At 54.7% G+C, this 15,369-nt stretch overlaps 1 protein-coding gene across 1 annotated transcript in view; it reads right to left on the reverse strand.

Moving 5' to 3' along the window:
* Positions 1 to 280: 280 nt before the first annotated feature.
* The window catches only part of CNGA4 (cyclic nucleotide gated channel subunit alpha 4), a 33,365-nt gene continuing 18,276 nt past the window's right edge, over positions 281 to 15,369 (reverse strand). Inside the window, exons 4-5 of the mRNA XM_060263874.1 lie at positions 3,076 to 4,071; positions 281 to 681 (exon numbers count right to left, since the gene is read on the reverse strand). Coding sequence (XP_060119857.1) covers positions 281 to 681; positions 3,076 to 4,071 — 1,397 coding nt within the window. The remainder of the gene's footprint in view (positions 682 to 3,075; positions 4,072 to 15,369) is intronic.

Raw genomic sequence — 15,369 nt, forward strand, 5'->3', positions numbered from 1 at the left:
CTCTACACTTCCCCCCAGCTGGGTACTCATTTTACTGACCCCAGAAGGATGGAAGGCTGAGTCAACCTTGAGCCGGCTACCTGAACCCAGCTTCCACCAAGATCAAACTCAGGTCATGAGCAGAGCTTGGACTGCAGGACTGCAGCTGACCACTCTGTGCCACGGGGCTCCAATGTATATTTCTATGGGTTTATAGTTGTATTGCATATTTGTGAAAGTCTGCTAAGATTTCTGCTCCACTCTTGTGGCTGGGGCTTGCTTGTTGCCACACTGGCCAGGGCTATGGCTCCCCACCTTCTGCCTGACCCAACTCCTGCATCTCCTCCCCGCCCCACACCTGCATCTGCCACTCCAGCCGCTCCAGCCGCAGGGCCATCTTGAAGGCGCTGGATTCCAGGCCGGCCAAGACCCGGGCCAGCTTGGTCTGTAGGGCATCCAGACCTTCCTCCAGGGCTGCCGTCCGCCACTCCTCCTCCTGCTGCCGGGCGATTTCCGCAGCCTCGGCGTTGACGTCTAGCTTGTCCATCTTCAGCAGGATCTCTCGGCCCTTGGCCTCCAGCATGGTCTTGGCATTGGGGAACTCGGCCAGCACCTCCGTCAGGTCCTCCTTGGACAGGCAGAAGAGGTCTGAGAAGCCGATGCTCTTGATGTTGGCCGTGCGCCGGTTCCCCGACTTATTCCCTGGAGGACGGAGGGAGAGAGAATGAGGTTGGGGGGCTGAGACGGAGAATGGAGAGCCAGCCCTACAAGACCAGGCTGCCTGGGGTCTGAAGATGCTGCGAGGAGGGCAAGGGGGGCAAAGCGGAGGGCTTGTGGGCATCTGGCATGGGTGGCCAAGGGGTGAGACTGGAGAGCTCCCCGCTCACCCTTGCCCAAATCCTGCGAAGTCTCTGAATTGAGGCAGATCCTGAGACGGGGTGGGGGTGGGGCAGGAAGGGGTGAGTCAGGGCTTGGCTTCTGTGGCCTTTTCTTACCTGCCCAGGCTAACACTGGTCACCGCTTAGAGGTCACGAAGGGATTTTCCTCCAGGCCAGATTGGCTCAGGGATCCTGAAGGATTTTGCTTTCCTCTGGGCATAGAGGAATGTGGGGACATGGTCATTGGGGACGTAGAGAGGGGAGGTACCTGTGAATGTCCTGCATTTTTCAGGGGGATGGGCTAGATGAGCCTTGGGTGCACTCCCAGCTCAATGTTTCTATTATGTCTCCTTTCTCTTCCTTCAAGGGACACAGAAGGTCACCAGGTTACTGAAGGCCTGGCCAGGCAGGCAAGAGGTCTTGCTGGGAGAACTTCCCTTCTGGCACCACTCCCCCCGCCCCCGCCCGGCCTCTGGCCTCACCCTGCTCTAGGAATGAAGCACAAGCAGCTCCTTGACAGAGCTGTGCCATCTTCGCTGCCTGCTCACCCGGAAAATGGGTGGAAAAATCCATCCTCATTCCTCGAATAGCCTAGAGCCATGATGGCGAACCTATGACACGCGTGTCACTGGTGACACGCGAGGCAACTTGGCTGACACACTGGAAACCAAGGAGCGTGGCGAGCCGCGAGTCCTTCGGAGGCTGCTGAGCCCGTCTCGGAGGAGCAGCAGCTGCTAAGGTGAAGGCGAGAAGAGGCGGCAGCAGCGCAGTGGGCCGCCGCCTCTTTCCCTGGCTCCAGGCCGGGGGTGGGGGTGGGAGGCAAGGTTGGCCGACGCTGCCAGCGCCTCGCCTTGACCTGGGGGTGGGAGGAGACAGCCTCCTGGCGCAACCCGTCCCCCACCCAAAGCAGAGGCAGCCAAACGCACCTCCTCCTCCTCCTCGCAACAGGGCCGAGCTTTGCAACCCCCTTTTCCCGCCCTCCCCGGGGCCTGAGGAAATAGGTGGGTACAGCAAGAAAGAAAAAAAGAGCATTGCAAAAAAAGAGGCAGGGGGGGAAAGAAGTGCCCTCCTCGGCGGGTCGCGCCTTTGCAATGCCGGGGCTTTGCAAATGCAGGAGCAAGGCAGGCGTGTTTTCTTCCGTTTGTTTGCACGGAGCGGCTGGGGGGGGGAGGCAGAGATGGCATTGCAGCAGTGTGTGTGGGGTGCAATGCCCGAGGGGCGTCGCTCTTGGGCCTGTTGTGGGGCTGCCCCCCCCCCTCCTCCTCCTCCACCCGGTCCTGGGGGGTTTTTTTGCAACCAACATGATCTTTCTCACTTTGCTCTCTCGCTCTTTCTCATGGCCGCCTGCCGGAGGCGGGGTTTCAGATTTAAAGGACAAGCTGCCCTTTTCAGCTTGGAAGAGGAGGAAGGGGGTGGGCGATGGGGGCTGTGTGTGGGTTGCAAAAGAGCAAGGGGAGGGGAGCATTGGGTCGCCCCCCTTGGCTTCCCTTGGCAAGCACTGGAGGAGAAAAGGCGGGAAGAAAAAAAGATACACCCTTTCCCGCAGGGTTACCAATCCCCAGGTGGGGGCAGGGGATCCCCCTCTCCCCAAAATACCCCCCCAAGTTTCAAAACGATTGGACCAGGGGGTCCAATTCTATGAGCTCCAAAAGATGGTGCCCCTATCCTTCATTATTTCCTATGGAAGGAAGGCATTTTAAAAGGTGTGCTGTCCCTTTAAATGTGATGGCCAGAACTCCCTTGGAGTTCAATTATGCTTGTCACACCCTTGTTCCTGGCTCCACCCCAATGTCTCCTGGCTCCGCCCCCAAAGCCCCCAGATATTTCTTGAATTGGACTTGGCAACCCTAGTCTGACCTAGGCTGCAGACCGCGCACTGGATCCTTTGTGCCTGGTTCTCCTGCGGCCCCCTCATTTGGTGAGTGTGGTTGAAGTGACACGCGACCCGAGGAAGACTACACTTTTTCCCGATTTTCGACACACCAAGCTGAAAAGGTTAGCCATCACTGGCCTAGAGTGTGTGTGTTCGGGGAGGGTGTCTCCATTACGCCATCTCTCGAGAAAGGTCCTAGTGCCCAGTGCCTGTGGCATGGTCTATCACCAGCAAGGCTTTCTTCTGTGCTTGTGATAAGGTGTGGGTGGTGTGAAGCCAAGCTCCAGCACTGCACCAACACTCGAGGACAGGTGGGGCACCCTCCCCTCCCCCCCAGCCACTAGCCTTTAATGTTGATGATGCTGATCTCCCCAAAGTAGAGTCCCTCTCCCAGGACGGCGAACTGGGTCACCCGGTCGTCGGCCACCACGGCCAGCTGCCCCTCGCGGATGAAGTACATCTCTCTGCCAATGTCGCCCTTCCTGCAGACGTACTCCCCGGGGCTATAGACCTGGGGCTTGAGTTTCAGCACAAGCTCTTCCAGCAGGCTTTGCTCGCAGTTCTGGAAGATCTGGACCTTGCGCAGGGTGGGCAGGTGGACGCTGACAGCCACCTCGGCCCGCAGGCGCTCCGGCAGGTGCTGGAGGATGGCCAGCTCATTGGTCATCTTCTTCTCCATCTGGAGGTGCTGGTACCAGTTGACCACGCGGTTCTGGAGCCGGCGGCTGACCCGGTGGGCGTGCAGGTAGCCCTTCACCAGGTCGTAGTTGGGGTAGAAGGCGGCATCGGCTTGGTTCATGTTGGAGATGACGGAGGTCATGCTACCCATGATGGTGGCAAAGCCCATGACGGCCAGGAGGAAGTCCGTGGCCATGAAGAGGTACTCCTCTTCCCGCTGAGGCATAGGTGTGTCGCCCACCGTCGTCAGGATGAGGGTGGAGAAGTAGAAGCTGTAGAGGTACTGGCGCACCAGCGTGTCGAAGCCGGGAGAGCTCATGTTGGGGTACACCCACTCATCCACCCCATAGCCAATGAAGCTGGAGAGCGCAAAGTAGATGCAGCTGTTCCAGTGGATGGTGACAAAAATGTACAGCATCAGCTTGGTGATGCGGAAGGAGTTGGGGTGTGCCGTGCGCGTCTCGATCCTGTCGAAGGCCTCAAAAAGCCGGGGGGTCCGGAGGAAGCGGTTGGCCCGGACAGCGGGCATGCCCAGGCCCAGCCACAAATACAAGAGGTCCGTGGGAAGCACCGAGAAAAGGTCCCAAAGGAAGCCGGAGGAGCGCATGTAGCACCGGGAGATCTGGGACCGGTCGCCAATAAGGATCCCTTGGTCCAGGAACCCTAGGAGGCGAATGGAGAAGACAATGGAGAGTTGGGAGGAGCTGCAGATGAGGGGGGGCAACGGGAGGAGCTCTTGGTCTGGGGGGGCCCTCAGTCCTCCTTTCCCTACTGCCACAACCCCCCAGCAAGGAAGGCGACCCTGCTGTGAAGGACGGGAGTCCCAGGCAAGGCGGGGGAAGGCGCTGCTGTCCATGGTGCCACCCAGCCCAGGCCTTCCTCCCACCCAGAAAAGGGCACCCCGCTCCTCACTCTCCAAGAAGAAGAAGAAGAAGACTGCAGATGTATACCCCACCCTTCTCTCTGAACCAGAGACTCAGAGCGGCTCTCAATCTCCCTCCACAACAGACACCCTGTGAGATGGGTGGGGCTGAGAGGGCTCTCACAGCAGCTGCCCTCTCAAGGACAGAACCTCAGAGCGGCCTACAATCTCCTTTCCCATCCCACCCCCCAGCACAACAGATGCCCTGTGAGGTGGGTGGGGCTGTGAGGGCTCTCACACCAGCTGCCCTTTCAAGGACAGAGCCTCAGAGCGGCCTACAATCGCCTTTATCTCCCCCCCACAAAAGATACCTGTGAGGGAGGTGGGGCCGAGAGAGCTCTCCTAGAAGCTGCCCTTTCAAGGGCAGAGTGTCAGAGCAGCCTACAATCTCTTTTATCTTCTTCGCCCAAAACAGACACCCTGTGAGGTGGATGAGGCAGAGACAGCTCTCCCAGAAGCTGCCCTTTCAAAGACAACTCCTGCGATAGCAATGGCTGACCCACGGCTATTTCAGCAGCTGCAAGTGAAGGAGTGGGGAATCAAACCCGATTCTCCCAGATAACAGAGCTCTGGCTGACCCAAGGCCATTCCAGCAGCTGCAAGTGGAGGAGTGGGGAATCAAACCCTGTTCCCCCAGATAAGAGAGCTCTGGCTGACCCAAGGCCGTTCCAGCAGGTGCAAGTGGAGGAGTGGGGAATCAAACCCGGTTCTCCCAGATAAGAGAGCTCAGGCTGACCCAAGGCCATTCCAGCAGCTGCAAGTGGAGGAGTGGGGAATCAAACCTTGTTCTCCCAGATAAGAGAGCTCTGGCTGACCCAAGGCCATTCCAGCAGCTGCAAGTGGAGGAGTGGGGAATCAAACCTGGTTCTTCCAGATAAGAGAGCTCTGGCTGACCCAAGGCCATTCCAGCAGCTGCAAGTGGAGGAGTGGGGAATCAAACCTGGTTTTCCCAGATAAGAGAGCCCTGGCTGACCCAAGGCCATGCCAGCAGGTGCAAGCGGAGGAGTGGGGAATCAAACCCGGTTCTCCCAGATAAGAGAGCTCTGGCTGACCCAAGGCCATTCCAGCAGGTGCAGGTGGAGGAGTGGGGAATCAAACCCGGTTCTCCCAGATAAAAGAGCTCTGGCTGACCCAAGGCCATTCCAGCAGCTGCAAGTGGAGGAGTGGGGAATCAAACCCTGTTCCCCCAGATAAGAGAGCTCTGGCTGACCCAAGGCCATTCCAGCAGGTGCAGGTGGAGGAGTGGGGAATCAAACCCGGTTCTCCCAGATAAGAGTCCGCGCACTTCACCACTACACCAAAATGGCTCAGCTGCATGAAGCTGGTGAGACCAGGTGGTGGGAGCAGGGGCACAGATGTGCCCCCTGGGGCATACAAAGGGTGTGCTGTAGTGCAAGAGCATGACGTGGTCCTGAGGTCGAAGGAATGGAAGGCTGTACGATGTCACTATTTGATCCCATTTCTGCATGATACAATATATGCAACTAATGTGGCCCTTGTAGATTTGTCCATCTAGCCCTTGCAAATCCCGCCATGAGCTACCCTGGGGATCTGACTTCTCCACAGTGATGAATCTTTATTTGGACCTGGGCTTTGTGCGCAATTTGTGAATATACTAATTTAAAATCAATTAACACACAGCTTTTCCACTGACCCAGTGACGCCATTGCACACTAGGGTGTGTTGCTAGGAGACATCACAGGGCCACGGTGGAAAAGGAATCCACACCAGCTAATAAAGAGATTCGGAACTCCGGATTCCCGGCCAACTCGTTCTAGAGGTCACCCACCATCCCAGCTCTCTTAGAGAAGCAACGCTGCATGGAACGCCAGCCTCCGAGGCCACAAGCCAGCAACATCTGCCCCAGTGCCCACCACTCTTTTAGGGGGCTCCCCCAGCATCTCCCCGCCCCCCGGCATATGTGACTTCTTGCTCTTCTTCCCTGCGTCTCCCAGGGCTGAAGGGTATTCACAGGGGTCAGGTGAGCAGCAGAAGTAACCTTTTGGTCTCAGCAAGGAGTTTACAGGCTAAATAAGAACATAAGAACATAAGAGAAGCCATGCTGGATCAGGCCAACGGCCCATCAAGTCCAACACTCTGTGTCACACAGTGGCAAAAATTTTATATACACACATACACTGTGGCTAATAGCCACTGATGAACCTGTGCTCCATATTTTTATCTAAACCCCTCTTGAAGGTGGCTGTGCTTGTGGCCGCCACCACCTCCTGTGGCAGTGAATTCCACATGTTAATCACCCTTTGGGTGAAGAAGTACTTCCTTTTATCCATTTTAACCTGTCTGCTCAGCAATTTCATCGAATGCCCACGAGTTCTTGTATTGTGAGAAAGGGGGAAAAGTACTTCTTTCTCTACTTTCTCCATCCCATGCATTATCTTGTAAACCTCTATCATGTCACCCCGCAGTCGACGTTTCTCCAAGCTAAAGAGTCCCAAGCGTTTCAACCTTTCTTCATAGGGAAAGTGCTCCAGCCCTTTAATCATTCTAGTTGCCCTTCTCTGGACTTTCTCCAATGCTATAATATCCTTTTTGAGGTGCGGCGACCAGAACTGCACACAGTACTCCAAATGAGACCGCACCATCGATTTATACAGGGGCATTATAATACTGGCTGATTTGTTTTCAATTCCCTTCCTAATAATTCCCAGCATGGCGTTGGCCTTTTTTATTGCAAACGCACACTGTCTTGACACTTTCAGTGAGTTATCTATCATGACCCCAAGATCTCTCTCTTGGTCAGTCTCTGCCAGTTCACACCCCATCAACTTGTATTTGTAGCTGGGATTCTTAGCCCCAATGTGCATTACTTTGCACTTGGCCACATTGAACCGCATCTGCCACGTTGACGCCCACTCACCCAGCCTCAACAGATCCCTTTGGAGTTCCTCACAATCCTCTCTGGTTCTCAATAAAGAGAGCCAGTTTGGTGTAGTGGTTACGTGCATGGACTCTTATCTGGAAGAACCGGGTTTGATTCCCCACTCCTCCAGCACCTGCTGGAAAGGCCTTGGGTCAGCCATAGCTCTCTTATCTAGGAGAACCGGGTTTGATTCCCCACTCCTCCACTTGCACCTGCTGGAAAGGCCTTGGGCCAGCCATAGCTCTCTTATCTAGGAGAACCAGGTTTGATTCCCCACTCCTCCACTTGCACCTGCTGGAAAGGCCTTTGGTCAGCCAGAGCTCTCTTATCTGGGAGAACCGGGTTGGATTCCCCACTCCTCCACTTGCACCTGCTGGAATGGCCTTGGGTCAGCCATAGCTCTCTTATCTGGGAGAACCGGGTTTGATTCCCCACTCCTCCACTTGCAGCTGCTGGAATGGCCTTGGGTCAGCCATAGCTCTCTTATCTGGGAGAACCGGGTTTGATTCCCCACTCCTCCACTTGCAGCTGCTGGAATGGCCTTGGGTCAGCCATAGCTCTCTTATCTGGGAGAACCGGGTTTGATTCCCCACTCCTCCACTTGCACCTGCTGGAATGGCCTTGGGTCAGTTATAGCTCTCTTATCTCGGAGAACCGGGTTTGATTCCCCAATCCTCTGCTTGCACCTGCTGAGATGGCCTTGGTCACCCAGAGCTCTGACAGAGGTTGTCCTTGAAAGGGCAGCTGCTGTAAAAGCACTCTCAGCTCCACCTACCTCACAGGGTGTTTGTTGTGGTGGTGGGGGGAGGTAGAGGAGATTGTGACCACTCTGAGATTCAGAGTATAGGGCGGGATATAAATCCAAAAACTTCTTCTTCTTCTAAATCTTGGAAACACGGTTGTTGGTTTCTCTTTGGATCCACAGAGTTTAGGATATGACGTTAACGAGTAAATTAACTTCACATAACATCTCTGGGACAGAAGAATACAGTTGGAGGAAAACATTAATAAGGAGAGGGGTCCCTTCATTTCCTCGTGGAGGAGGGTGAAGCCGCAGAGGCTGCCAGACAAGAAGTCTCCACTCTTATCTGATGCGAGGCCAGCTGGGTTTAATAAGAACAAATGCCGCCCAGGCCTAGGAAGGGGGTTATCTCTTATATTAGCTTTTGGGGGACTGGATTCTCTTTCCACACGGCATATTCTTATCTTTTTTTTTCAAATGCATAATTAAAAAACTGCCCATATTTCATGACATGATAAATGAAGCAAATAAACAGCCAGGCAAAGGGTTTGGAAAGGAACCTCTTTGGAAATACCCGTAAGAGAATCTTCCAAGAAAAGGAGAACGTGAAGAAGACAGAAGATTTATGCCCCACCCTCCTCTCTGAATCAGAGACTCAGAGCAACTCACAATCTCCTGTATCTTCTCCCCCCACAACAGACATCCTGTGAGGTGGGCGGGGCTGAGAGGGCTCTCACAGCAGCTGCCCTTTCAAAGACAACCTCTGGCAGAACTATGGCTGAACAAGGCCATGCTAGCAGGTGCAAGTGGAGGAGTGGGGAAGAAGAAGACTGAAGATTTATATCCCGCCCTTCACTCTGAATCACTCAGAGTGGCTTACAATCTCCTATATCTTCTCCCCCCACAACAGACATCCTATGAGGTAGGTGGGACTGAGAGAGCTCTCCCACAAGCTGCCCTTTCAAGCGAGAGCGACGTCTGACCCACGGCCATTCCAGCAGCTGCAAGTGAAGGAGTGGGGAATCAAACCCAATTCTCCCAGATAAGAGAGCTCTGGCTGACCCAAGGCCATTCCAGCAGCTGCACGTGGAGGAGTGGGGAATTAAACCCGATTCTCCCAGATAAGAGAGCTATGGCTGACCTGAGGCCATTCCAGCAGCTGCAAGTGGAGGAGTGGGGAATCAAACCCGGTTCTCCCAGATAGGAGAGCTCTGGCTGACCCAAGGCCATTCCAGCAGCTGCAAGTGGAGGAGTGGGGAATCCAACCCGGTTCTCCCAGATAAGAGAGCTCTGGCTGACCCACGGCCATTCCAGCAGCTGCAAGTGGAGGAGTGGGGAATCAAACCCGATTCTCCCAGATAAGAGAGCTCTGGCTGACCCAAGGCCATTCCAGCAGCTGCAAGTGGAGGAGTGGGGAATCCAACCCGATTCTCCCAGATAAGAGAGCTCTGGCTGACCCAAGGCCATTCCAGCAGCTGCAAGTGGAGGAGTGGGGAATCAAACCCGGTTCTCCCAGGTAAGACTCCACGCACTTCACCACTACACCAAACTGGTCGGAGAGAGGCCAGGAGAGCCCTCTCCAGAGCTGCCCACCTGCAAGAGGGGGAGGGGCTGGGGCCAGGGGGAATGATGGTGTCCCCCCAGTGATGCTGGCTGCCCATGGGGCAGGGGCAGGGGTAGGGCCAGAGCAGGAGAGCAGAGCAAAGCGAAGGGGAAATCCATGCCTGGAACTGCAGCTGGCCACATGGTTCGTTTGGCTGTCCTTCCTGCCCCCACCCTGCCTGCCTGCCCCAAGAACACAGAGGGGGCAGGGCAGGAAGGAGAAGCATTCTGGATTGACAGACCAATGCTTGGGGGGTGCTGGAAAAGGGCTCTCCCCCTCCCCCTTGGAAAGCATCTGCACATGCTGCAATATAAAACACCAGAAGAGCCCTGTTGGGTCAGACCAGGGAGAGTCCATCTAGTACAGCCTCCTGCCTCACACAGTGGCCAGCCAGTTCCTCTGGAGGGCCAACAACAGGGCAGAGAGGCTGAGGCCTTCCTCTGAGAAGAACTTCAGAAGAGCCCTGCTGGATCAGACCAGTGAGGGTCTATCTAGTCCAGCATCCTGTCTCACACAGTGGCCAACCAGTTCCTCTGGAGAGCCAACAAAAGGGCAGAGAGGCCGAGGCTTTCCCCTGAGTAGAACATCAGAAGAGCCCTGCTGGGTCAGACCAGTGAGGGTCCATCTAGTCCAGCCTCCTGCCTCACACAGTGGCCAGCCAGTTCCTCTGGAGGGCCAACAACAGGGCAGAGAGGCGGAGGCCTTCCCCTGAAGAGAACATCAGAAGAGCCCTGCTGGGTCAGACCAGTGAGGGTCCATCTAGTCCAGCCTCCTGTTTCACACAGTGGCCAGCCAGTTCCTCTGGAGGGCCCACAACAGGGCAGAGGCCGAGGCCTTCCCTTGAGAAGAGCATCAGAAGAGCCCTGCTGGATCAGACCAGGGAGAGTCCATCTAGTACAGCCTCCTGCCTCACACAGTGGACAGCCAGTTCCTCTGGAGGAGAGGCTGAGGCCTTCCCTTGAGAAGAGCATCAGAAGAGCCCTGCTGAATCAGACCAGGGAGGGTCCATCTAGTCCAGCCTTCTGTCTCACACAGTGGCCAGCCAGTTCCTCTGGAGGGCCAACAACAGGGCAGAGAGGCCGAGGCCTTCCCCTGAGAAGAACGTAAGGAGAGCCCTGCTGGATCAGACCAGTGAGGGTCCATCTAGTCCAGCCTCCTGTCTCACACAGGGGCCAGCCAGTTCCTCTGGAGGGCCAACAACAGGGCAGAGAGGCTGAGACCTTCCTCCAATGTTACCTCTTGAAACTGGGATCCAGAGGCTGAATGCCTCTGTGGATGGGGGTTCCCCACAGCAGGGCCAGAGCTAGGGGGGAGCAGAGGGGGCATTTACTCTGGGTTTCATTGGGGGGGGGGGGTGCCAAATTATATATGAACAGGCTTCCTCCTCGGGAGGTGGTGGGCTCTCCTTCCTTGGAGGTTTTTAAACAGAGGCTAGGTGGCCATCTGACAGCAATGCAGATCCTGTGAATTTGGGGGGAGGTGTTTGTGAGTTTTCTGCATTGTGCAGGGGGTTGTGGGGGGTGGGCTCCCTCTGGGAATCCTACCCCCCCAGGGAAAGTGCATGCGCAATACATAGCCTCTCCTCTCCCGGTGTAGTGAATGCCGCGTGGTCACTGTCTGGCTATGCCTGGCAGATGGTCACTGCAATGGCCTCTCCTGCATTACTGCATCCGTAGCAACACCTTCTCGCTGGTCCCCCCCGTTTTCACAGAGTTTGCTACGTCATGGTGCGACCGAATTGTCCGGCGGTATAACCGGATGGGCAGGCTGGGCCCACCAACTTCGTCAGCCTAAGAGAAGGAAAACTCTAACATCAAACCCGGGCAGATAGAGCTCGTTAATGTAACACCTACCACCTGGAGGACTCACTGCCGGCGTCCCGGCTTACTGGGCCATGGCAGATGACCCCCAGGTGAAAGGGTGGAGCCAGTACCGCGCACACTGCGCTTCACCTAAAAAATTCCTCTGCGCAGGCCTGAAGGGCATATCCACAACGCATCAAGTCCTGCAGCGATAGGCAAGGGGCGAAACGGCAGGTGGAAGGTGCCACTGGAAGCCGCAGTCCCGATCCTGCATGTAGGCGGTTCAGGATATTGGTCGCCTGATGCTAACCCGGAGACGAAAGCATCTTTCGGCAGCACCCTGAACGACCAAGCAGCCTTATCTAGGGACAGCACTGCTTGCTCCACACGGAGAGGGGCCTAGAAAAGGTGGCCTAAACAAAGCTCGTCTCCCCCACCCCAGTTGGCTAGCCGCGGTCAACGGGCATCCTTACTTGCGGTCGAAAAATAACAACAAAGAAAAGGCATGCACCTGCCTCACAAAGTGTGCAAAGACTAAAGCTTGCGTGTTGGAACATCAGAACCATGCTTGACACAGTAGGCAGTGGTCGCCCTGAACGACGCTCTGCTCTAGTTGCCCACGAACTTCTCAGGTTGAATATCGACATAGCAGCTCTCAGTGAGGTCCGTTTCCCTGAGGAAGGTAGTCTTCAAGAACACGGTGCTGGCTATACCCTCTACTGGTCGGGTAAGTCAAAGGCTGAGAGCCGCCTTTCTGGCGTCGGCTTCATGGTCAGGAACTCCATTGCCTCCAAACTCGAAAACCTTCCAACAGGTCACTCAGATCGCATCATGTCCATGCGCCTCCCACTTCAAAACAAGCAGCATGCAACACTCTTCAGTGTGTATGCCCCAACCCTTCAAGCAGATCCTGCAGAAAAGAACTTGGCGACTTCAATGCCAGAGTAGGTAAAGACTCGGAAGCCTGGAAAGGAGTACTTGGCAAACACGGCATTGGCAACTGCAATGACAACGGGCGCCTCCTGCTAGAATTCTGCATGGAGCACCAGCTCACCATCACCAACACTATCTTCCAGCAGAAGAACAGTCTGAAGACAACCTGGATGCACCCACGGTCCAAGCATTGGCACCTTATCGACTACATTCTGGTGCGCCAGAGAGACCTTCGAGATGTCTTACACACCCGAGTAATGCCCAGCGCAGAATGTCATACGGATCATCGTCTTGTACGCTGCAATCTCCGTCTTCACTTTAAACCCACACCCAGGAGAGGAGGTATCCCTCGGAGGAAGTTTCAGGTTGGCAGCCTCCAGTCAGCCGAAGTTAAAGCTGCCTTCCAGGCAAAACTCCAGTCAAGAATTGAGGACCTCAGTTGCCCCACAGACCCTTCTCCAGAAGCACTCTGGGAACACCTAAAAACTACCGTCCTGCAGATCTCTGAAGAAGTCCTCGGGTTCTCCACAAGGAAGAACAAGGACTGGTTTGATGAGAACAATCAAGAGATCCAAGAATTACTGGCAAAAAAGAGATCTGCCTACCAAGCACATCTTGCTCAGCCCTCCTGTCCTGGGAAAAAAGCAACCTTTCGCGCTGCATGTAGCAACCTCCAGCGCAAGCTTCGAGACATTCAGAACGAGTGGTGGACCAAGCTTGCAGAGAGAACCCAGCTGTGTGCAGACACTGGTGATTTAAGAGGGTTCTACGAAGCCCTGAAGGCAGTATATGGTCCATCTTATCAGGCTCAGAGTCCCTTGCATAGTGCAGACGGCCAAGTGCTCCTCACAGACAAGGCATCCATACTGAACCGGTGGTCGGAGTATTTTCAGGTTCTCTTCAGTGCCAACCGCGTAGTTCAAGATTCAGCAATCCACCTCACCCCACTTCAACCGGTGAAAACAGAGTTGGATGAGATCCCCACCCTAGAAGAGACTGTTAAAGCCATCAAGCAACTGAAAAGTGGCAAGGCAGCAGGAGTTGATGGAATTCCACCAGAGATCTGGAAGCATGGGGGCACAGTACTACATAGCTCACTTCACAAAGTACTTGTCACCTGCTGGGAACAAGGCAAATTACCACAGGACTTTCGCGATGCAATCATCATCACGCTATACAAGAACAAAGGGGAAAAGTCAGACTGCTCCAACTACCGGGGGATAACCCTGCTCTCCATCGCAGGCAAAATCCTTGCCAGAATACTCCTGAACAGACTGGTGCCCACCATTGCAGAAGAACTCCTCCCAGAGAGCCAGTGCGGCTTCAGAGCTAACAGGAGCACCACCGACATGGTATTTGTTCTCAGGCAGCTCCAAGAGAAATGCAGGGAACAGAACAAGGGTCTGTATGTGACTTTTGTCGACCTTACCAAAGCTTTCGATACCGTTAGCAGGAAAGGCCTGTGGCAAATCTTGGAACGTTTAGGATGTCCCCCAAGGTTCCTCAGCATGATCATCCAGCTACACGAAGACCAGCGAGGCCAAGTCAGACACTGCAACGACCTCTCGGAGCCCTTCCCAATAGGCACAGGTGTAAAGCAAGGCTGCGTTCTTGCGCCAACTCTCTTTACGATCTTCTTTAGCATGATGCTTCAAAGAGCCGCAGTAGATCTAGATGAGGACGATGGTGTCTACATCCGCTATCGCACCGATGGCAGCCTGTTCAACCTGAGGCGACTAAAGGCACACTCCAAGACAATGGAAAAACTCATCCGAGAGCTACTGTTTGCTGATGATGCTGCACTCGTCTCCCACTCGGTATCAGCTCTGCAGCATATGACGTCCTGCTTTGCAGAGGCTGCCAAGCTATTCGGCCTAGAAGTTAGTCTGAAGAAGACAGAAGTTCTCCACCAGCCTGCACCCCAGGAAGATTATCACCCTCCCTGCATCACTGTGGGTGAATCAGTTCTGAAGACAGTCCAGCAGTTCAGCTACCTGGGGTGCATCATCTCCTCAGATGCCAAGATCGACAAGGAGATTGACAACAGGCTGGCAAAGGCAAACCGTGCATTTGGCCGATTGCACAAAAGAGTGTGGAGCAACAAGCATCTGAAAAAAGGCACAAAGATCAATGTTTACAAAGCGGTTGTGATGACAACCCTCATCTATGGCTCCGAATCGTGGGTTTTATACCGTCATCACCTGCGACTCCTTGAGCGCTTTCATCAGCGCTGCCTTCGCACCATCCTCAACATCCACTGGAGTGACTTTGTGACCAACACTGAAGTCCTCAAGCGGGCAGAGGTTACCAGCATCGAGGCACTGCTGTTGAAGACGCAGCTGCGCTGGGCAGGGCATATTTCTAGGATGGAAAACCACCGCCTTCCCAAGATTGCCCTGTATGGCGAACTCTCCACCGGCCATCGAAATAGAGGGGCACCAAAGAAGAGGTACAAGGACTCCTTGAAGAAATCCCTTAGCACCTGTCACATCAACCATCACCAGTGGTCTGACCTAGCCTCAGATCGCAAAGCATGGAGGCACACCATCCACCAGGCTGTCTCTTCCTTTGAGAACGCACGCATAGCTGGTCTTGAGGACAAAAGGAGATTGAGGAAGAATCGCACTGCTACAGCACCAACCCCAAATCAGACTTTTCCCTGCAGCCACTGTGGCCGGACCTGCCTGTCCCGCATTGGTCTTGTCAGCCACCATCGAGCCTGCAGCAAACGTGGACTATTGCACCCTTCTTAAATCTTCGTTCGCGAAGCCAAGCCGAGAGAGAGCAGGGGGTTGGACTAGATGATCCTGAGGGTCCCTTCCAACTCTTCTATGATTCTAACAGGCTTCCTCCTTGGGAGGTGGTGGGCTCTCCTTCCTTGGAGGTTTTTAAGCAGAGGCTAGATGGCCATCTGACAGCAATGAAGATCCTGTGAATTTAGGGGGAGGTATTTGTGGGTTTCCTGCATTGTGCAGGGGGCTGGACTAGATGGATTCTAGGATTCTATGTTTCTATGACTCCATTTTTTTCTATGGGCCCATAAGATAGAATGACCCACAAGGGGGTGTCATTTTTTAA

Source organism: Heteronotia binoei, unplaced genomic scaffold (genome assembly GCF_032191835.1).
Source record: "Heteronotia binoei isolate CCM8104 ecotype False Entrance Well unplaced genomic scaffold, APGP_CSIRO_Hbin_v1 ptg001301l, whole genome shotgun sequence".
Classification (NCBI taxonomy): Eukaryota; Metazoa; Chordata; class Lepidosauria; order Squamata; family Gekkonidae; genus Heteronotia; species Heteronotia binoei.